This window comes from Trichechus manatus, unplaced genomic scaffold (assembly GCF_000243295.1).
Source record: "Trichechus manatus latirostris isolate Lorelei unplaced genomic scaffold, TriManLat1.0 scaffold00019, whole genome shotgun sequence".
NCBI classification, from domain to species: Eukaryota; Metazoa; Chordata; class Mammalia; order Sirenia; family Trichechidae; genus Trichechus; species Trichechus manatus.
In genome coordinates this window covers 11,957,289-11,981,269 of record NW_004443955.1, presented here as the reverse complement: position 1 = coordinate 11,981,269, position 23,981 = coordinate 11,957,289, and the positions used below count along the sequence as shown (strand labels likewise).

At 44.2% G+C, this 23,981-nt stretch overlaps 1 protein-coding gene across 1 annotated transcript in view; it reads right to left on the bottom strand.

Annotated features, from left to right (window-relative positions):
* Positions 1 to 17,029: 17,029 nt before the first annotated feature.
* Positions 17,030 to 23,981, bottom strand: part of CHSY1 (chondroitin sulfate synthase 1) — an 89,141-nt gene continuing 82,189 nt past the window's right edge. Inside the window, exons 3-4 of the mRNA XM_023727863.1 lie at positions 21,305 to 21,394; positions 17,030 to 20,707 (exon numbers count right to left, since the gene is read on the bottom strand). Of these exons, the coding sequence (XP_023583631.1) occupies positions 19,115 to 20,707; positions 21,305 to 21,394 (1,683 nt within the window). The 3' untranslated portion in view covers positions 17,030 to 19,114. The remainder of the gene's footprint in view (positions 20,708 to 21,304; positions 21,395 to 23,981) is intronic.

The window sequence follows — 23,981 nt, the reverse complement described above, 5'->3', positions numbered from 1 at the left end:
TTTAGAAGGAATATCTCGACATGCCCCACCCGCTGAACCCCTAGAAATTTCACTGGTGGAAGGCACCTGAATTTTTGTCAGATTAATTTCCCACCCTCTAGCATGCAAATGTTTTACCAATAAATCCAGAGTCATTGACATTTCTTCCTTACTAGGTCCGATCAGCATAATGTCATCAATGTAATGGACTAGCGTGACATCTTGTGGAAGGGAAAGGCGATCAAGATTCCTGCAGACTCAATTAAGACATACAGCTGGAGAGTTGATATAGCACTGAGGTAGGACACTGAAAATGTATTGTTGGCCTTGCCAGCCAAAGGCATACGGCTTCTGGTGGTCCTTTGAAACAGGTATGGAGAAAAAAGGCATTAGCCAGATCAACAGCTGCATACCAGCTACCAGGAGATGTATTAATTTGTTCAAGCAATGAAACTACATCTGGAACAGTAGCTGCAATTGGAATCACTACCTGGTTAAGTTTTTGATAATCCACATGTCATTCTCCAAGATCCATCTGTTTTATGCACAGCCAAATAGGCGAGTTGAATGGGGATGTGGTGGGAATCACCACCCCAGCATCCTTCAAGTCCTTGATGGTGGCAGTAATCTCTGCAATCCCTCCAGGAATGCGGTATTGCTTTTGGTTTACTATCTTCCTAGGTAAGGGCAGTTCTAATGGCTTCCACTTGGCTTTTCCTACCATAATAGCCCTTACTCCATTTGTCAGGGATTCAATGTGGGTGTTCTTCTAGTTGCTGAGTATAGCTATTCCAATTATGCATGCAAGAACTGGGGAAATCACTACAGGATGGGTTCGGGGACCCACTGGATCTAGTGTGAGATGGACATGAGCTAAGACTCCATTAATAAACTGACCTCCATCTGCCCCTACTCTTAGTGTCAGTTCAGTGTCAGCCAGTATCCAGTAATCCCCAGAAAATCTGATTATTTCCTTTCTCCCAGTGAACAATCACTCTCATAAAAAGCTGTAGATTCCTTTGGGGAAGGCTGGGAGAATGATTAACAGTATTAATTTTTGGCACTGTAGTGAGGTCCTTCCTCAAGGGGACCTGGCCTTCCCTTCATCCAAGGGGTTGTGGATCTTTAAAGTTGCTCAAGTCTTAGAATTGATTGAGGGGCCCGGACTCTCTATTCTGGTGATGTGAGTTAGACTGCTGTTCACCTGACCTAGAATTCTTCCACTTGTACAAATCAAGTAAATATTTAGTAGATTTCCTATCTATTTTACTCCTAGGGGCACCATGACTAAGTAGCCAACGCTATAAGTCCATACGAGTCAGGCTATTCTGATTACTGCTTTGACTCTGCTGTCCATTATGGTAACAAATGGATGGCAACCACATCCACCTTGTCTTTGTTGATTGAGTACCACCACTTGGCCCCTACCACCACGGGATCCAATCAGCCCTATTGTAGTTAGATGTCTTAATTCAGTTACGGCAGTTCCCACTGTCAAATCTGACTTACATAAAATAGCAATCACAGCAGTCTTCAGGATGCTGGGCCTCCCTTCACAAATTTGTTCCCCACCATTGTGGTAAAAGGTGTGTCCTCCGGGCACTCCATGTGTGGGTATGTGGGTCTACCCTGATAAGTCCACTCTAACATGCCAATTTCCCTAAGCCTTTGGATACTTTCTTCTACAGTATACCAAGGCAGGTCTGATACTTCAGCTTGATTTAGTGTAGGCCACTGCGTAATCCATGCTTCAGTGACCCAACCAAATAAACTATTAGATCCTTTCCTAATCTCTCGAGTGGAAACATTGAATGAAGAATCTGTGCTTAGTGCTCAGACTGATCCATCTTCATGTTCCTTGCATCATTATCCCACATCCTTAATAGCCATTCTCACACATTTTCCCCAGGTTTCTGTTTGTACATATTAGAAAAGTCGAACAGTTCTTTTCCAGTGTGATGTACCTCCTCCTGGGTCACATTTCGTACTTCACCTTTTGGGGCTCGCTGGGACTTAAGTCTAGTTATAGGTCTAGAAGCCAAAATGGGTGGTAGGGATGTGTTATGAGAACATTCAGCATTGTCTTGTAAGGCATCTGCCTCAGGTGATGCCCCAGGCAATGACTTAGACAAAGGCTCTTTAGACACAGCTGGGTTAATCTCATCAGATGGGGGTGGAGGGGCTAATGGTTTTACTGGGGAGGGTGGTGTAGCAGACAAAGATGGAGCAATCTCTTCAGATGGGAGAGGGCTGCTTCTGTTGGCAAGAGTGATTCAACAGAATTTAGGAGCTCCGTGTCCCCAGCTTCCTGATTACTTGCCCATACGTCCCCATCCCAAGTTTCAGGATCCCATTTCTTACCGGTCAATGCCTTCACTTTAACTTCAGACACCTCTTGAGGTTGAGAATTCAGTCGGCATTGTAATTCAGCCATTCTTAGGATAAGACTCTGGGTTTCGTTTTCAACAATATCAGTTCTGTTACTACAAGAAATAAGGCTTTCTTTCAAGGCACAAGTGGAAACTTTGAGGTATTTTATGTGGTGCTTGAGGTGGGAGTGAGGGAGAGGCCATTAGGTGGCTACGCTGCTGCCTGCCTCGACATAATCCAGGACTCTGAAGCCCTGAGCTCATCTCTTTCTTTCACCACTTTGTCTAGCAAAAGTAGGACCAACCAACCAGCTTCCTTATACTTCTCATTCTGACAAAACTACGGAAAGGTATCAAACGTGATCACCCAGAGCCTTGTCTTTCACCAATACCTGATCTATTGGTGGTGATATTTTGCATATTTGTATTGCCACCTCACACCATGGATTAGCAGTGCCCTCTTTACTACTGGAAGCAGAGTCATCAGCATCTTTTAAGACTAACCAGACTTGAAAACCCATTTAGCAAACTCATCCTTACAATTTTGTTTCTCTAGAACCACTCTGGTACCAAATGTCTTAGGCTGGTTTTCTAGAGAAGCTAAACCAGTAAAGTATATAAATATATACACAGAGAGATTTTAATTAAGGAAATGACTCACGCAGTTGTAGAGGCTGGAACGTCCCATGTCTGTGGATCAGACTGAAGGCTTCTCCTGATTCATAAAGCCACAAGTGCTGGAGAACCCAAGATTGGTGAGTCAGACAGCAGGGCTCAGGCTCACGTACTGTGAAGACTAACAAATCCCAAGATCAGCAGGCAAGGTGGCAGATAAGCTACTAGATCAAGTCCCAAGAATCGGAGGTCAGACAAACAGGGGCCTGCTGCAGGATCCAGTGCAAGCAAAAGCCCACAAGCCTTGCCAGAAAGTCCACCTATATTGGATGCAGGCCACTCCCCCAAAGAAACTCCCTTTCAACTGAGTGACTACTCAGAGCAGTTCCCACCACAGAGGGGATCACATTATATCAGATCTCATCTTGGAGGTGATCACATCATTATACAACTGCCAAACTACATCATAAGTGCCAAACTACTGAGAATCATGGTTCAGTCAAGTTGACATACAACCTTAAAGATCACACACTCATACATGCTTTCTGTAAAAACTTTCAACAATGCAGAAGGATACAAAGTGCAAAGGGAAAGCTTACTCCCTCATCCTCTTCCCTTCCAATCTCCCTCTAAGAGTGATCCCATTAAGTGTGTGTCAGAGCCACAACGTCATAAACTACATTCACCAAACTCTCTTACAACTAGGACTCTGCATATTAATCAGGTTCAACAAGAAGAGGCATTCGTGTGAGATTAGGAAGGTGGGAGTGAGGGAGAGGCCATCAGGTCGCTACCCTGCTGCCTGCCTCGACATAATCCAGCATCTCAAGAGCAGCTTCGCGGGGGTGAGAGGCAATGTGGCAGTGGTGACAGTGGCAGTGATGGCCTCACAACCACAGTGATGAATGACCTCATAGCCAAAATGGGGTACCCTCCACACAGTGAGTGGTCCAGCAGTAACCCCTGGCTCCTCCAGCCTTCCAACAGCATAGCAAGCACCTCTGCTGGAATGGTTTCCATTTTCTGCATTGGACCCGGTTTAGAAATAATTTGGTAAGTCTTCTTTCAAACCTTTCTGTAGAAAATTTAAATAACATTTATTGATCTTCTATTTAAAACTATAAAATTAAAACCTATTCATTGTGAAAATTTGGAAATTACGTAAGAGTATGGAAAACAAAGGAGCCCTGGTGGTGCAGTGGTTAAGAGTTTGCCTGCTAACAAATTCACAAACTGAGGTTTGCCATGCAGTATTTTCTCTGTGAACATATACATTAAGCTGGGATCGTAATGTGTGTACAATTTTGCAACTTGTTTTTACTCTTATTAATTTGTGAACACTTTCCCATGTTAAATTGTCTTCAAGATGAATTGCACCGTGCTTCATTTTTTAATTCATTTCACTTGTGAGATAGTTTCTAAATATAAAATAAGGCACAAACATATGTACAGTTTAAATAGTAATTATAACATGACACCCAGGTCAAGAAACAGAACATTCCCTGCTCCCCAGAAACTCTCCCCCACCATATAATTACTATGATAATTCTTTCCTTAGTAGCTTTACCATCGTTGGATTCACTCCTAACAAAGTTTGTTTAGTTTTGCTGTTTTGTGAATTTTATGTAAATAGAAACAGACAGTAGTATCTTTTCTGCTGGTTTCTTTCACTCACTATGACTATGGGATCCATCTATTATTGTTCATAGCAATAGTTTGTTGGTTCTCATTGCTATATAGTATCTTATTGTATAAATATACACTTATCTCAATTTGTTCATCCACTTTTATTGTTCATGGACCTTTGCGTTATTTCCAATCTCTGGCTTTTGTGAACAGTGCTACTATGAACATCCTTTTCTATGAATCCTGATGCATACACATGCACTTCTGTTGGGTGAATACTTAGGAGTGGAATTGCTAGGACACAGAATATGTGTGTCATCAACTTAATTAGATAATGCAAAACTGGTTTCCAACATGTTTATAACAATAAACACTGCCATCAGCGGTGTATGAGTTCCCATCCCTCCACATCTTCACCAACACTAGAGATTATCAGACTTTAAAATTTTTACCAGTCTAGTGGTGTGTTATGGTATCATATTGTGGTTTTAATTTATATGCTCCTGATTACTGATCAAACTGAGCACTTTTTACGTTTACCGATGTCCTTTTGTGTGGAATTCTTGTTCATATCTTTTGCCCATATCCTATGGGTGCTTTGTGTTGCTCTTATTGGTTTATAGGAGTGCTTTATATATTCTAGATATGTCTTTGTCAGTTATATGTGTTGCAAATATCTTCTCCCAGTCTATGGCTTGATTTTCATTCTCTTTATGATATTTTTTATGTAGATGAATTTATTAGTCTTTTCTTTACAGTTAGTGCATTTTTATGGTTACGTTTAAGAAACATTTCCTTACCCCAACCAAGGTCAAGAAGATACTCTCCAGTGCTATCTCCTACACCATTCATCTGTCAATTTGTTGCACTGTGGAGGGCTGCATGTTTCTATGATGATGGAAGTTATGCCACTGGTATTTCAAATACCAGCAGAGTCACCCAAAGTGGACAGGTTTCAATGGAGCTCCCAGATTAAGACAGACTAGGAAGAAAGGTCTAGAGATTTACTTTCAAAAATTAGCCAACAAAAACTCTAGGATCACAGAATATTGTCCAAGACTTCAATTTGCTTACTTTGGACACATCATTAGGAAGGGCTGATGGCTGAAGAAGGATATCATGTTCGCTAAGATGGAGGACTAGCGAAGGCAAGGGAAACTCTCAATAAGATGGACTGACACAACGGCCGTAAGTGTAATTTGGTGTTATATCAGCTGTTGGGGTTTTTAGTATATACCCTTTATGAGATTTGAAGAAGTTCCTTTCTATTCCTACTTTGCTAATATCATGAATTGGTGTTTTTTGCCAAATGTTTTTTCTGCAGCTATGAGATTATGATGATTTTTCTAATTTATTCTATTAAGATGATAAGTTCCTTTGATTTTTGAGTGCTGTAATAATCTTACATTCCTAAGTCAACTACCACATGTTGCTGGACTCAATTTGTTAATATTTTTAAAGAATTTTTGTGTATATGTTCATAAGAGGTATTGATCTGAGATTTTCTTTTCCTGTGATGTCTGTGTCAGGTTTTGGTACTGGGGTTATGCTGGACTTAAAAACCAAATTGGTAAGTATTCCCTCCTCCTCTATTTTCTGACAGAATTTCTGTAAGATTGATATTATTTCTTCATTAAACATTTGATAGAATTTCTGACAGAATTTCTGTAAGATTGGTATTATTTCTTCATCAAATATTTGATAGCATTCCCCAGTGAAGCCATACGGGCCTGGAGTTTTTTCTATAGTCATGTTTTTAATTACAAATTAAATTTCTCATTATATATAGAGCTATTTAGATTATTAATTTCTTCTTGTGTCAGTTTTGTTGTGTTCTTTAAGGAATTTGTAAGTTTCCTCTAAGTTATTGACTGTATTGGCATAAACTTAATTGTTATATTCCCATATTATTCTTTTAATGTCTGTAGGATGGGTAGTCATAGCCTCTTTTTCATTCCCGATATTGGTAATTTATATTTTCTCCTTTCTTGATTGATCTTGGTTTACCAATTTCTTTAATCTTTAAACAACAACAGTGACAAAAAACTTTTTGCCATTTTCATTATGCTGTTAAGCCCATCCCGTGAATTCTTCATTTCAGGTATTGTACTTTTCAGAATATCCATGAAATTATTTTTCTATTTTCTATTTCTCAGCTAAGATGCCCCATAATGAGTAGTCACTCATTATGATCATTTTACTTATGTTTAAGTCTGTAAATATGTTTCCACCAGGGCTCATGTTTATAATAGCTGTTTTAAAATTCTTGTCTGCAAATTTGAACACCTGGTTCATCTTAAGTCTGTTTCTGTTGACTGATTTTTCTCTTAACTATAGGTCCCATTTCCCTGTTTCTTTACATGTGTAGTAGTCAGAAGTTACTATTCTTGTGTGGCAGCCCAGTCTGGTATGACAGCCAGCCAACCAGCAGACCTTGACAAGAAGCCCCAAGTAAGTGTTAGAACTTACAGGGGTCAGTGTTAAGAAGGCTCAGCATGAGGATGAAGAGCCATGATGAAAGCTCTGCCCAAGGCTTTCAGAAAGGCTTGACTGACGGAGAAATTCTGGACATTGTAGATGATCAGTTGTAGAGACTCTGGAGTCTGTTATCTTCCTCTGGAAAGTGTTGATTTTTGTTAAATTCCTGGCTGATCACTTTGATTTTTGTGGAGACTTGATTTTCACACTTTGTTAGGGAAGGTCTGTTTTGGTTTTGCCTTTGGTGTTAGGATAAATCCTTAGTCCTGATACATAGTCTTTACTCCTAATGTGTGGCCTGTTTAGGGTTTCAATGGAAATTCCAAGGTGTTTATAAAGCCCCTCTAACTTGGTGGAATTTTCCTCCTAACTCTGACTCCTGTGCAATGGAAAGTAGCTGAAATCTTTGATTCACTTTTCAGCCTTCCAGTTGTTGCTGTCAGCTGGGATCTTTGGAGTTTTCCTCATGCAAGTGCAGTTGAGGAGTCAACTGAGGCTGGGAAGGGAATTCATATGCAGATTTTGGGGTTCCCCTCTCTGTGTCCCTCTCCTTTCTGGGGTTCCCCTCTTCCACTTCCAGCTGTTATGGTCACTCTAAACTCTATCCTCTGACATCTCAAGTCAATATTACTAGAATTTTCTGCTTGAGCTCTAACTACCCTGTGTCCTGTGGCTTGGAGAGTACCCTTCAGGGAAGAGTGTATAAATAATGTGCATTTCATCCAATGCCCTTCCCTTCTTTGAAGGGTCAGCTCCTCTCCAGTTCTGATTTTGGTCACTCTCCAGTGCCTTCAAATAAACTTTCAGTTTGTTGTGGGCTTTTTCCTTACTTTGTCCTGAGTATCTAATCTGTGGGAGCGTTAATCTGATCCAAGCTACTCCATCATTACTGGAACTGAAACTCTTGTGAGCACTATGCATTTTGAAAAAATGTTTTTGCTGCTTCTATATTGAAATGTATGTTTCTGGAATCTTATAAAAACAAAAACCAACCTTTTAAAAAGCAGAGAAAGATTTAAAAGATAACCTAGTTATGAGGTCAACAGTTCTCCTACAACTCGGAAAGCACTCTATCCAAAGGGCTGACATTTCCTGGTAGCCTGTGAATGCTGTGAGTTGAGGCTCTTAAATATCCCTGACAAGGAGATGCACTGTATTTTTTTTTTCCCCCCAAGATATGGACTTTGGAAGAAGGCTGATCTGGTGTGAATTTTGGATCTGCAGTTTATTAGCTCTGTGACCTTGGGCATGTTACCTAAGCCCTCTGGGCTTCAATTCCTCATCTGTAAACTGGGGTTGAGAATACTGATCTCACAGAGATTGAGGAAGCAGTAGAGGAAGTAACATATATAAAGTGCTTGGCACTTAGTAACGCTTCCATAAATGTTAATTTTATGATTCAAAAAGGAAGCATTCCAGGCCTGTGACTTATTCTTTGGGGTGAGGGAAGTAAGGTTCTTGTTCTTACACTGAAATATGCTTGTTTTCACCTAAAAACCTAATGTCCCAGGCTGTCTTTATAGAAATATTTAATCTTAGCTGTTATTTTTCCTTGGCAAATAACCCAGCCTAGAGGCTAGAGGAGAAGTGACGGGAAACTAACATTGGCTGCACACCATGATCTACCAGGCCCATGGTGGGTGGGTCATGGAGGTGAGCAAGCTTGGTCGAGTGTGGTGGGTCAGCCAGGCAACCAGCAGATTATAAGAGGCCCCCAGCTAAAAGCGGGAGCCTACGTGGGGTGAGTGGGAAGGGGGCTTGGGAAGGGGTAGGGAGGCATGGCAAAAACTCTGCCCAAGGTGCCCGGAAAGGCTTGGTTGCCACAAACTCTGCAAGTTTGCCAGGGGAGAGAAGGTGGGCATTCCAGGCAAAGGATGCCACATAGGCCAGGACATGGACTTTTGAAGATATCCTGGTTTCCTCTGCAGCGGGGGTTGGGGGGGTGTTGGGGGCAGGGGGATTGCTGAGCACAGATCAGATGTGCTGGGAAATCAAGTGGAGGCTGGGTCAAGCAGAGCCTTAGGGTGGTCAGATCAGGAAGTCTGAGCATGAGCTGTGCAGGGTCTAAGAAGGGAGTTAAGATTTGTTGTTTTAGAAAGAAGAGTTTGATGGCTGAGAAGACCAGAGAAGCAGGAAATGCAGGCCATGCCCCTGTAAATGCAGCTTTGTCAGGAGATGGTGGGGTAGGAGAAGGGGCCATTTGGTGACATTACTCAGGAGGGATTGGTGGGATTTGGTGACTCACTGGAAATGGGTCTGGAAAGTCTGTAGGTGGGTGATGGGGTAAGAGTGCCACCGTATAGGAAAATGGAGTGATGGGAGGAGAACCGGGTTCTCTTAGTGCTTGTGTCAGTCTGTGAAGTAACCTAACTGTCCCCATCTCACGTAGGTGGATGCCGAGCTCTAGCACAGATAAGTAATGTGTCCACGGTCACACAGCTGCCGGCAGACTCCACAGGACCCACGGGATCATGGTCTGTGGAACGCTGTGCTGATAAACCAAACTCCAAAAAACGGCCTGATTTGTAGCACTTGCCATTTTCTGTGGTGTAAATACTCCCATCATGGCTAATTTCAAGCTACCAATATGACGTCACTGAACATGGAGTTGGGAAGACACGTAAAGTCGTGTACTAGCTGGTTCTAGTACACCAGATTCAAACCCAGCTCTGCCGGGGCTGGAGGCACATTCTCCTTCCACAGTGCCAGACAAAGCACTTCACAACTAACCCAGTTTGTTGTGTTTTTATCCACTGCCCCTCACCCAAACACTCATGGGTTTCTATCACCACAGATTCGTGTATAAATGGGATAAAGGGCAACAGCTAACAGAAGGTAGTATACAAGGTAACACTCTCAGCTGATAACCAAAAGGTTGGAGGTTTGAGTCCACTCAGAGGTGCCTTGGAAGAAAGTCCTTTCAATCTACTACAGAAAAGTCAGCCAATGAAAACTCTATGGAGCACAGTCCTACCCTGACACACATGGGGTCACTATGCGTCGGAGTCGACTCAATGTTAACTGGCAATGTAGAATCATTACCCTCCTCATCCCCACTCCTGGGGTCTGCTCTTTCAAGTCATTCTTCTGGAGCCAGAGTTCAAGTGGACTTTTTGCTAAGAGTGCACAGAAAGACTCAAGCTCACCGCTGTCTCTCCTTTTAATACTCGCTGAAGGAGCTGCGGCCTGACTAACTCCCCCATTAGCAGTAACGGATACCTGCTCGCCATTCAGAACCCTAACACAGCAATTTCGTCCCAAGTAGGAATTGCATTGCTGATGTCACAATCTGCAAATGAATTCAATTTGCACAGCATCTGTCTTCAAATCTGGCAGCTCTTCATTCTCTCAGACAATTCATTTTAAGGCACTTGGCAGCATTTTAGGGTCACATCTACGAAAGCCCATATGTGTCACATTTTCTCCTAAATCTTGCGGTTTGTGGATTTTTTTTTTCTAACTTGGGATTGCTGCGGAGGCAGAGGAATGGCATACACACGAATCCAGGAATCTAGCGCAAGCAGTGTCTCAATGGTGCACTTGTGTGGGTGAGGAAGGGACAGGGCATTTGGGAGGATAAACTCACTTCCCAAAGCAAGGAAGGGGCTCTTGGCCGCCACAGCAGTGACTCAGGGAAAAGGCTACAGAACCTGTCCCACAATGAGGGGTGCAGGGGGCTGACTGGAGGGTCCCTGAATTGGGTGAGAAGTTGAGGCCAAGCATCCTCCTAGCTCCGGGGAGCCCCGGCAGTAGAGGCCCAGCTTCTGGGCAGGCCTAGCAGACAAGACTGCCCAGCAACTCCCTGCAGACCCATGGGAAGCCGGCGGGGGCTGGACAGGGCCTTCCTATGCAGCTGATCTGATGCAGCACAAATGTCACAACCTCCAGGGGAGGTGGCCCCGCCAGCGACTGCCCTGACCATCCACTTTATAGAAACTGGGCCTTGCTTGGAAGGCACAGAAGACCCATCCCCATATCTAACTATAAAGAAGGCCCACAAACCATAATCCAAACTGCTCATTATCCAGTAAGGAGTATGACCCATCTCCGACCATTAGCCTGCCCCAAACCTTGGAAAACAGCCTCTATGAAGCAATGGTGGGTCGGTGGTAGAATTCTTGCCTTCCACGCAGGAGACCCTGGCTGGATTCCCGACTAATGCACCCCAAGCATGGCCACCACCCATCTGTCAGCGGAGGCTGTGTGTTGTTATGATGCTGAACAGGTGTCAGCAGAGCTTCCAGACTACAACAGATTAGGAAGAAAGGCCTGGTGATCTACTTTCAAATATCACATAGATCACAACTGTCCGATCCCCAACTGATCATGGGGATGCCATAGGACTGGGCAGTGTTTCATTCTGTTGTGCATGGGGTCTTCATGAGTTGGGGGTCGACTTGACAGTTGCTAACAGCAACAACAAAAGTACACATTAAGTTGGGCTCTTTGTACCAAAGGCCCTCTCTCAGAAACTCACAGCTCACTGATGATGGGACAGGTCTCCCGTTGCCCTCTTTTGCCTGTGCTTTGACTTCCATGTAGCACAGAAGCAAATACAATGAATAAGTTAATATTTATATATAGTATAATTATATAAAATATATATGTAATCTCGCCTAGAGCACAGGTAAGTGGCCAGTAGTTTCATCTTTAAATATAGAAATTCAACAACCAAACACTTCGAGGGACAGAGTAACTAGGGTCACATAGCAATGTGTGCATAAATTTTTGTATGAGAAACTGACTTGAATTGTAAACTTTAAGTGCAATAAAAAAATAAATACAGAAATTCATTCAAATCTGTTTTCACATGTTCACCTTTCCCACCAGATAACACAGAATGACTTCTGGCTCCACAGGGGGACCCACGTGCCTCTGGTCACGTCTGCATCTTGTCTAGCACGCCATCACCCTTGCCAAGTCTGGAAGATGTGGCTCTTATCACAGGCTGGCCACTTCTGCTCCTCGCCCTTCCTTCTGGGTTCCCAGGATGGACCTCTGTGGCTTGAGAGGGAAATAAACCTCATTCCCCAACAGACCCTCTGTCTGGAACTTGCCTCTTGTCACTGAGTCACCAGTAAATCTGCCTTGGTTCTCACTTTGAAGTGACTCAAGTTTTTCAGTAACAGGGTTGGATTTGTGGAGTTGCCATTTCCACAGGATGATGTAACCAAAATACTGTATGCAATATTCCCATAGCATTACTGGAAGGCCATTTAGTTAAGGTTTATTTTTAAAAGTTTCACTGGAATTGTCTGTAGGTATGAAATGTCAACATTGACCGAGTAAGATACCAGATGATTTAGTGCTATGTCAGAAATAGCTCAACACCAAAGTCCCTCAGCCCTATTAGCAAATGACCCACTTCTGGGAATCTACCTGATAATCCAAAGTACAAAAAGGGCTGCATGCAAAAGATGCTCACGGTGACATTATTCAGGCTGGCACCACGGCCACCCATGGTGGCCACAGGAGGGAATTCTCAGCTCTGGGAGAGAAGCCGTGTTAGAGGTGATTATAAACAATTGGTGTGTTTTAAGAGGAGGGAAAAACAAAGCAGGTACCAAATGGCATGTACACCTTTGCATAAAATTCAAATAATGCACAAAAACTCCCTAGGAATTGGCTGAAGTGGTAACGGGGTGGCGTGAAAGAGGAAGGTCTTTTCCTTCTCTACTTTCCAGTATGTATATTTTTGTATTATGGTTACATTGTTATTTGCAATGGAAGAAACAGAAATCATTTAAAAATCCGAAATGCTTCCTCTACTACACGAATGTGGTCATTGGAGTGATTTTCAGACAGTTCATTTCTAGCGTCAGCCCTCATGACATGCAGGTATCTGGAGGGTCTGAGAGAGACTCCCCCTTCAGTTATGTATCTAGAAGTAAGCTTTTGCTGAAAGAAGAAAAGTTAATTCAGAATTCAGGAATCTGAAGGACACTTTGAAGTTTAGCTAGAAATGTTTTCTTTTCTCTAACGGGACTATCTATGTAGCAGCAAGCTAGGTATTCAGGCACCAGCTGCCGCGTTTGGCATAGGAGGGTGATGAGCTAATCAGAAAGAGAAGGTGCAGCCCAGGAGATACACTGACTCAATCATCTGATGGACTGTGCTTCATGGTGAGAAATTCATTAAAGATCTATTAGCTTGAGTTACAGTAGCCTCCAGAGCTTGCCAAACCAGCACTACTAAATGATTTGGTCACTTCACTATAAGTTCTTATTAAAAATCAATCAGGCATAACTGCCAACTCTTACCATTTTAAAGGAAGTGTAGCTAGAATGCTCTTTAAAGGACAAAATTTTCTTTTTTTCTGTTTTAGTAAGAAATGAAGACTTTCAGAACAAATATAATTCATTGTAAATTACAAGCATTAAAAAATATCTGACAACAGGCGACTGAGTGATTTAATTGCACTGTAATAAGATAACCAAAAAAACCCAAACCTGTAGCCATCGAGTCGATTCTGACTCATGGCAACCCTCTAGGACAGAGTAGAACTGCCCCATATGGTTTCCAAGGAGCGGCTGGTGGATTCAGACCGCAGACCTTTTGGTTAGCAGCTGAGCTCTTTACCACTGCACCACCAGGGCTCTGATAACAAGAGAGCCCTATGGTTTCTGGTTGAAGATCTTACACCTCCACCACCACCACATCCTTGCAGAACAACAAAACCCTTTAGCTTAGCAAAAATAACACGATTTTTTTTTTTTTTTTTTTACTGCAAGCCATACAAAATGAGTTACTGTAACCTGACGCATTGCACTTATAGCAAAACTAGACTAAGTACATTTGGTCTCAGCAGCGTTTTTCTTGGAGCAGAAGGAGGACACCTTTTAAGGGGCTGCAGGCAAGGTAGCAGCCCGTGCAGCCATTTCAGCTGGGAGACACCCCCTCGAGCTGGCTTCCCCAGTCACTGGCAGCACTAAGCTCCTTTGCAGCAGAGATTACAGCAGTAATGCAGCCTAATTCCCAGGCTGGGCATCGGGGCAGGTGCAGTTGCAGGAGGGCTGGGCTGCAGTGTTCTTGATGACAGGAAAGCCACAAGAGGAGATGTTAGAAGAAGCCTGGGGCCTGGATGGAGTTCCCAGCCGTGGAGAACAGTTCACAGGTGGCCAGGCAGCCCAGCTGGGGTGTCCCTTTCTCAGAGAACAGTCCTCAAAGGCCAAGAGCCCCAGCATCAGAGAAGTGCTTCTGAAACACAGCCTTTTCCTTATCCTAACCACTGTCCTTAGGAGAGGAGTGTGGTGACTGTGCTCACCGACACCTCAGCGAACAGTGATAAAAGGAGGTGGCTGCAGAGAATAACCAAACCTCAGGCCATCTGTCCAGGGGCACAGGGCTGAGGCTCCATGTGGCTGCTGTTTAGCTCAGTGTTACGCGGGTAAGCACCCCAATACCCTGGCAGGTGGGCAAGTGAGCATTCAGAGGCTGCTGGGGCAAGGAGTGTATCAGCAGTGCCACCTGCATCTGCTGTCTGGGGACAAGAAGCCGCATGTCCCCGCCTGGCTGAGTCAGGGGGCTAGGATTTGAGGGCTCTGTCAAATAGGATGTGGCAAGAGGGCTGGACAGGAAGGAAGCTCAGACTGACTCTGCCGACTGAGTTCAAGAACTTGACCGTATACAACCCCATCTATAATCTAGTGAGGGACGCGTCATCTGATCATATAATTACTACAGCTGTGGTACCTCCACAAGGAGGGCACAGGATGGTGTTAGAGAGGACGACGGGTATGTGGGGGTGGGGGTGGGGGGTGTGGCCTGGCGGGGGGGCTTATGGGGAAAAACAGGTCCCAGAGAGGGGAGTGCCATCTGTTTCTACCCTGCCCCTTCTGCTCTCAGCACTGAAAGGCAATGACTGCCCTCGATCCCAGGGTCTGCCTACTTCTGCAGCTAAGAGGGACTATCACAGACCTGCATTGTGTGACACAGGCCTTCATCCCCAAACCCACTGGTCTTGGAATGATACGGCCCCGGCAAGAGTCCTGGAAAAGCAGCCCCGACATCCAGAAGTGAGGTGCAGATTACTAACGCCTACCTGTATCCTCTGCCACAGGAGACAGGCTCTCCTGATGGCACTGTTGGGGCAGGGCTCTGTGTGTCTGACCGCCCGCCCCTCCTAACACCACTCCACAGGTCACCCCAGAGAAACCAGCGCTGCCTGCGGCCAAGGCAGCGCCTTCGTGAGGCCAGTACAGGCGCCCAAGACTCTCCTGGCTCCCCATGAAGGCCCAAGCAAGCACGTTCTTCCCTCTTCTTACAAACTTTAAAAAATTATACGTATGCTTGTCTATACATATACCTCCCCCAGGATATTCAAACACTGGGAAACCCTGGTGGCATAGTGGTTAAGAGCTTGGTTGCTAACCAAAAGTCGGCAGTTTGAATCCACCAGGCGCTCCTTGGAAACCCTATAGGGCAATTCTACTCTGTCCTGCAGGGTCACTATGAGTCGGAATCGACTTGACGGCAATGGGTTTGGTTGGGTTTGGTTTGGTTTGGTTTTTGACAGTCTTTGTGGGAAAGGCCTGAGAGCTGAATGATTGTGCATTGTGATCCCTCCCCTCTTTTCAACCATATTCACACATTACTCTTGATTTTTAAATACTGTTAACAAGAAATTATCTAGTTTGTGGGGTTATGGGCCATTTCTTTTTTTTTTTTTTTTTTCTTTTCATTTTCTTAATACTTTTCTGTATTAAAAGTAATGCTTATTAAGAAAAAGTAGAAAGTAACAAGTGAAACAAAAAGGTTTAACAACAAACAAAAAAATCTAGCTGCTGCCGATTTAAACTCATGGCGACCCCATATGTGTCACAGAAGAACTGTGTTCCACAGCGTTTTCAATGGCTGGTTTTTCATAAGTAGATTGCCAGACCTTTCTTCCAAGGTGCCTCTGGGTGGGTTTGAACCACCAACCTTTTGGCTAGTTGCTGAACACTTAACCTTTTCACTTTAAGGGAAAAAGGGATTGGATTATTTCCAGGCCATGAGTGGAAGGCGCACAGGATCATGTCCAACCAATGAATGAGGGGCCTGGGCCTCGGGTGGGCGTGGGGGAGGCCGGGAGGGAGGGCATCCATCAGGGAGGGCTGCGGCCCAAGGCACACAGGTGGGGAACCAAGCAGTGGGGCTCGGGGGAGTGTAGGTCCGGCTGCTCCACGGACACAAATGCCCGATATGCCAGGGCACCACCAGGAACAAGGGAGCCAGTCCTGCCCTCAAGGGGCTCCCGTCTATAATCTAGTGATGGAGAGGTCACCTGATCATGTGATTACTACAACCGTGGTACCTCCCAAGGAAGGGCACAGGACGGGGTTAGAGTGGACGATGGGTGGGGGTGGTGGTGGGCTGCCACAGTCTACAGGGCTGGGAAAGCATTCCTGGGGAAACGACCTTTCAGCTGGCTCCTGCAAGATGAGTCAGGTTAGCCATCCGAGTGGTACAGGACAGAGTTCAAGGAAGTACACACAAAGGCCCAAGGGGGTGAGGTGCTGCCTCCTCCATAAACCGAGCCCAGGGCGGCTGCAGGCTCCCTGAAGGGCGGGGAGATGGCTGACAAGAGAGCTGAGGCCAGACTGAAGAGGGCCTGGGTGCCCACTCTGGGGGCAGGGGAGCCCCTCGAGCTAGGAGTGATCCTGCAGCCAGATCACCCTCCCCGCACACATCTGTCGTCCACTCGAACACCATCCTGTGCCCTCCCTTGTGAAGGTACCACACAAGATGGACCAGAAGGAGAGAGAACCTTGGAGGCTGCCAGGCACAGGAGGTCAGGAACTGAAGGGATCCCACAGCTACTGTGGAGCAGGAGCCTTGACAAGGGGCCGCGGGGCTTCCATAAACATCAACACAGTTATCAGGAGAGGAACAGACTTCCTTAGGAGCGGGGGCAGGGAAGGCTATGGTGAGTGTTAACCGTAACCAAGATGCTGGACAGACACTTCAGCTTGATAAAGCAATCACTCACGCTCTTTCCCAAATCCCTACTGCTATTATGATAAATAAGGGAGAATTTAAATTACTTTGTCATCAAGATGTATATTATGTTCTTCCTTACTGAAGAAATGTGCTTTTTCCCAAGGAAAACTAAACACTCCCCTAAAGTAAATTGCAATTAGGCTGAATTACAGCAATTCTTAGTGTGAGCACAGTGTCATTATCCTGGGACCTAACTGTCATTACACTGTAAATACCTCTCCTGGGAGCTTAGTTCTCTTCCACAAAAGCTCGCTACCTTGGCATCAAAGACGTGACTTTGACCATTGGGCTATGCAGCAACTGTGTGCAGTTCTCCCAGCAGCTAGACCCACACTAAGGCCCGAGAAGGTCAGTGCACGCGGCACCCTGGGGGCACTGGTTACATGCAGATTCTGACTGATCCAGTGGGTCTAACGGGCCCAGGAAGGTGGCTTGTATCAAGTGCTCTGGAAGGTCTTTGGATCTAGCTGGAAAACTAGTGCTCTAGAGAACTCGGAGCCAACAAGCTGAGAGGGAACGACCAAAGACAACTTCACACTAGGAAAAAAGAGGAAGAGGCATTTAGCTTCACCCCACTCCCAAACTGCAGGTCACATACACATTTCCCTCAAATCACGTGAAAAACGTTCTGAATCAGCGTTTAAGTTTTTTACTCTCCGAATGTAATACAATTTTTGAGCTAAAATAGGAATAATGAGACAAAATGTTTTGGAAAAGTACAATAGAAAAATACTGTTCACTGGTTTATTTTTCCAAATGAGCAACAGGCTATTTACAAAGAAGCAGATCTCCAATGATGTATATTAAAATGGCAATCCTATTATTGTTTGAAATCTAAATGAAAAAAAATTTATTAAGGCACATTTGATCTGTGAGTTTAAAACAAACTTAAAGTTTCTGCAGTAATGACAGATTCATTTTACTTTTGCTCCCCAAAACATGTCAGCACCAGAACTGTCAAAAAGAACACTTAATATTTAGTAAAACAGTGAGGAATGTAAAAATTAAGGGCGGGGGGGATCGTTTTCAAAAGGAAATCTTTGGAGATCAGTTTACTGCAAACCAAACATACTAAACAGTGAGTCACACTCCTGATACACATAAATACTAATAACAGGTACTCGAGAAATGACAGAGCGCTACACAATGGATATTAAATAAATTAAAGGTACTTCAGAAAGAAACGATAAAGCAAAACAGTAATTAAAGAATGAAATAACCATCTCCACCAATGTAACACAGACAGGATGAAGTGAACAAAACCAGGTACGTTTTCCCTCAATGTTTTCATGTGTTTTGTTGTTGTTTTTAAGCTCACACACATTAGATTTATTACAGTAACTCTTCTGTGCCATTCTAAATATTAATATTTTACCCTTTAAAGAGAAGGGTCAGGAAGAGAGAAAAATACTAAATAAATCCTTCTTGAAATTTAATACCAGGTCCACTTAAGCCAAACAAATTACGACAAGAACAGCCATCCACCGCATTGTGCTTTCCTCGCCCCCTGCCTTCCAAACGACATGACCACAACCAGCACAGTCTGGGGGAAATAATCAACTGTGCAAAGCCCTCCTGAAGATGATGATACAACTATTAACTTATTTCCTTATTTTACAACTGGAACACGAAATGGCTTTTTTAAAAAATAAAAATCATTGTAAAAAAGACAAAAGGTAGAATCTGTGCAGCGTTAACAGTCACAACAGAACATTTACGAGAGTTACAGTGTTTTGTTACAATAATACTTTGCAGGAATGTTCACGTTTTCTGCCATAGGACCGTAGCAAAGGGGTCTGAGAAGGAAATGTAAAAACACTTTGTTCATCGGGTACATTTCAAGTCATAATTAAGCAGGTCGGCTACATAACGTTCAGCAAGAAGTTGTGTTCAAAGGCAAACATTGATCACATTTTTGTTCAAAAAGCTCAGTCTTAAAGGAGTCCTTTGTAAGAAAATCACTTGTAAAATATATCCTTGTGTGGACTTCAAAAATGGGTCGTACAAAAAATTTCTGAAAAATAAATTAGATAATTAAAAATGTATTTTTCCAGCAGAGCTGGACACTAGGCTGTCCTCACTGAGCCGTTATTATTGCTGCTTTTACTATAACTCGGATCATTTTTTTCTAGCCACATCTCAGCCAGCTGCTGTGTGGACCCATACGTGGAGGCTTTGGATCCCAAGCACATTTTGTATTGCTTGGGATCAAGGTTGGGATCACAAAAGACGGGATGGTGGATGTGTACTACTCCTACTTCCTGGCTTCTAAACGTCTTCAAACCTGCCTGCACCACTTTGTTGAAAAGGTCCACATCCTCGAGCCCCCAGCCCTGGATGGAAACATCAAAGCCACCCACTCGGACAAGGTCGCCCTTATAAATACATGTAATGCCGAACCCATAGTTTCTCCAGAAGCCAGTTTTTTGAGTAAAGGCAAAATGGTTGTCATTGGGAGCTTTCCCACTATAAACAATCTTTGGATCGTACTGGCTGAAGATGATTGGGAAGTATATTTGTTGGCCCAGAACTGTATTTGCTCTACATCGTTGAAGGAATTCTGTAGTAAACACGAGGTCAACATCACAGAAGAAGAGCAAAGATTCATTATTAAACTGGGAAGATCCTACTTCAAGGGCTAGGGCTCTTGAAAATTCTCCAGACACAGGCAGAATCTGCATGTCAGCCTTAGGATACTTAACGCGATAATCTCTCATCAGTTCAACTTGTTTAGCCTTGTCAGGGTTGGAGTCGGAATTGAAAAGCAGAACAACAAGCTTGACATTCTGATTTGGAATGAGACATGTCTTTTCAAAGTTTCCCATGAATCTCGAAAACATATCAAAGCGTCCAGACAAAGGAATCAATATGTTTATCTTCTTCTCTTTGGGCTCTTTGTGCTCGTTTTTTGATCCAGGGAGCTGAAATGGAACAAGCTTCTTCAGGGAATTGGAGAAAAAGGATAAGGATCCAGATTCTTGGTTAATTTTGTTGGCCAATTCCTTGGCGTCCAGCTCCTCGTGCTCCACAAACTGGATCTTGCTGAAAGTCTGCTGTAAATAGGCATGCCTCCTCACGGGGACTGTCATCTTCTTCCCTTTGTGTTTCTTATACAGAAGCAGCAGGTCTAGGATATACTCGGCCCCGTACATGGGATTGACTCGGCGATAGCCGTATTGTATCTCCTTAAAGTCGATGATGCGCCCCCTGGTCTTGGCATTGGCGTTGATCATCTCCATCACCTGCATGACAATGTCGTCCAAGGCTTCTCTCTGCGCGGAGTCCATTCCTCTTCGAGGCGGCTGACCATCCACAGCTGAGTACAAGTATTTTCCAGTAAGAAACTCCCATTCCAAAATCTCCTCTCGCTGGCGGGGCTGAAACCTCATAAAAGAAGGAGGAATTCCCAGCTGGAGATCTTCTTTGTGAATCTCGGTGTTACTGTACTTGCTCATCAGGACAATTTCTCGGTGGAGCTGTATTGTGCGATGCCGAAGCTCAGCGATTTTGCGACTAAGCATGTAGCTGTGAAGTCTGTACTGGTAGGGTGGGTTTTTGTTGGGGTGTAACGTGATGGCTCGGTGAATCTTACTGTTATGGAGATCTCGGATGTAACCCTTTTTGTTCTGTTCATAATTCTCATAAAAAAGCTGCTGCATCTGTTAAGAAAATAAAATGATAACTATTTTAGTATTACGTGACTGAATGTTCCTCTGTTCTCATATTTTCTTATGTGCCTGCATACACTAAAAAAATATAAATACTAGGAATCTTTCTAAGGGATCTGCAGCACATGAAAGCCCAGACAAAAGCAGTCCAATGAGATTAGAAGATTTATAGATATAAACTGCTTAAGGGAACAAAACCCAAAAAAAAACCATTGCTGTCAAGTCCATTGTGATTCATAGTGACCCTACAGGACAGAGCAGAACTGCCCATAGAGTTTCCAAGGAGCGGCTGGTGGATTCTGGTTAACAGCCGAGTTCTTAACCACTGCACCACCAGGGCTCCTAAATGATCAAGACCTCATCAGTAACCAGAGCTGACTAATACAAATCTGCCAGCAAAGTGGAATTATGAAATAGTTTTTCCCATAAAGACAGTAAACTTAAGATCACAGTGCACCAAGCAAGCACAGCTAAAAAAGAATTACCCCCTACCTCCAGGCCCAGTCCCACCACACCTGACGGACAGGCCCGAGTGTCATGGTTCCCTGCTTGAAGACGGGCACCTTGCAGCTATCTGGAAGAGCTTACCCTGCAGGGCCCTTCCGTAGGAGTAAACTGCATCCCCTCTGGAGGCCAAAGGAGAACTCCAGGATGCGGCCAGAGTACTCTCCTAGGGAGCTTCAGAAAAGGAAAACCAATCACAGGCCCAAAGAGGCTTGTGGTCTAGGGGGACAGGCCACAAGGGTTGAAACCTAGGTTCTACAAGGTAGCGGAAGCGTGCACTTTGACGACTGCTTGCTTCCCCCTGGACTCGGTGCAGCGCAGCAGGTCCGCTGCGCTGGGCAGTGTGTCTCCAGCAGCAGCACACAGCTGGCACAGGAGGACTCAGGACTGCAGGGGCTCCTTATTTCCACTCGACTCTCTGTCGCTGTCCTGGGACACGTTTTGGAGGTACATAAACTCGAGGTCCACCAGCCAAAGTGTTCCCTCAAGTTAGGAAGGGACTATACTAAATTCCTCAGAATAAAGAGTGACTGTGGCTTTGGACTGATTAGTTTATTTGCCTCCGGACAGCTGTATTTCTGAGCCATCTGCAATGGCCATACAAACAGAAAATACAGATTAACATTTTTAAATCCCATTGTCTTTTTCTATACAATACTATATGCTACCAACTAACAGAAACAGTAAGAGAGCAAAGGAGGCAAATACTCCCCAAGAACAGCTTGAAAGAAAATAAATGGTCATCTAATGCCTGGGCGGGTCTGTGCCAAGGGCTGTATGCACCCTGGTGAGCTCACTCATTCTCATGGAACCGTGTGTCTGACCTTCTGATAAACGTCAGCCAGAATCGGAGGCCCTGTCCTCCTTCACTCAGACACCTGTGGGGTCTGTTCTTAGATTAGGAATGAGAATGGATTACAGCACCCTCAGAATTGGGAAGAGTTAAAACTACTCTCAATCTAGAATTCTGTTCCCAGCCAAACTACTCATTGAGAAGAGAAGTATTTTCAGATATTCAAGGACTCCAAACTTATCTTGCATTCATTCCTCTCCAGGAAGCTATGGGATGACGTGTCCCTCCAAAATGAGGGAATACATCTGGAAGGAGGATGACACAGGATCCTGGAAACAGGGGCTCCAACAGAGAAGCAAGGAAAGATAAGCCCCAGAAGACAAGCTTTGCAACGGGCTGAGGGGACAACTAGCGCACATAACAAGGCACTCAGCAGAGAGCTGATGAATTAGGAGAGAAAAATCTTTAAGCAGAGCCAAGTATCAAGAAGTGGTTGAATAATTTCACTGCAGAACAAAGCACTGGTGAGGGCTGGCCACATGATACATGGTAAGTAACACACAGGAACAAGCCTAGGTCCCTCTGACCAGCACATATTTTGAATGTAAAAACCAGTAGCACATTTTAAAGAAAAATATATAACTCTCCAGACAAACGATGTAGTTGTCATTTGCTTTTACTTTTACTCCCCAGAAGCCCAAATATGTGAGTGCACACTTTCTGCTTAGCTATTAGAACCCCATACACTGGGTTGGAGGCGGGAGTGCCTCCAGTGGGAGCTCTCTCTGAGTATATGGTTTTCTTTGCATGACTAACTTCTTCTTCCAAATCTGCGAGGACACCATGTCCCCAAACATTTTCAGGAATACATTTATCAACATATTTTAGAGGCTGTCTCTGGCCATTAATTTCACAGTGACTGAAGTCTAGGCAAGCTTTATCGGAAACACAGAGCGTGCTCAAGATGTAAATATGAAGAAGAGAACATTTTTAAGGCTTGTGGAGGCCTTAAAACCCCTTGAACCATTACAGACTGAGAATTTTTGTTGTAGGTACCTTCTGGCCAAACTCCAAAAGTTTGACTGAAGGGAATGCTGTGCTATATTCATTTTTTTTTTTTTTTTTTTTAATAAAGAGGGTATCTGTTGCAAGGCAAAAGTCCGTGTGCATACATGTTGGGGGAGGGAGCACTGGAGAAAGTGAACTTAAAAATAAAGCTAAGTGTATGCCCACGAAGTAGCCCCAGCAGATCCACTTAGTGCACTAACTAATACTGTTACAATACCGAAGACATGATTGTAAACTTCTTATACAAAGAAGCCACTCACATGACAGGCTGGTTGGCATACATACCTGTAATGATTTTTAAGAAAAATCTAAATAAACGTCAGTGAAACCACTCCCATTCTGAGCCAAGTGTTGACTTCAGTGACAGGTGAGGAGATACAGTCTAACAGGGAGAACAGTGTACCTCCATGTGGAGGGCACGGACAGTGACCTGAGGCCCTGCCCAATCTGCTGTCAGCGCACCTTTTAGTCAATGAGCACACTCCTCAGTTTTCATATAAAGCCTTATAAATAAATGGCTTTGCTGTAGAGGTTGGGAACCATCTTCTTTCTGTCCTCAGTGTGGTAGGGTAGGAGAGGAACACAAAGAAATCAAATATACTCTTCAGATGTCAAGGGGAAAAACTTTTTGAGAGAAATGTGTTACAATTCCCCTTCAAAATAAGGAACAGAGAATATAAGGTATAATTCAAAGTAAAATTTCAGTCAGCTATGAAGGCCAGGTCTGGGGAAAGTCTGGACAGCATGAAGGAAATGGAGGCGGGAGGAAGCAACGAGAAGTGAAGGCTGGACATCTGACCCTGGTCCTCAGACTCTGCCCTCACCCCGTCGCCCGGTCTCCTGCGCCCAGCGTCCTGAGCCCCAAGGGCCAGACCCCTAGATCTAAGCAATCAATACCCC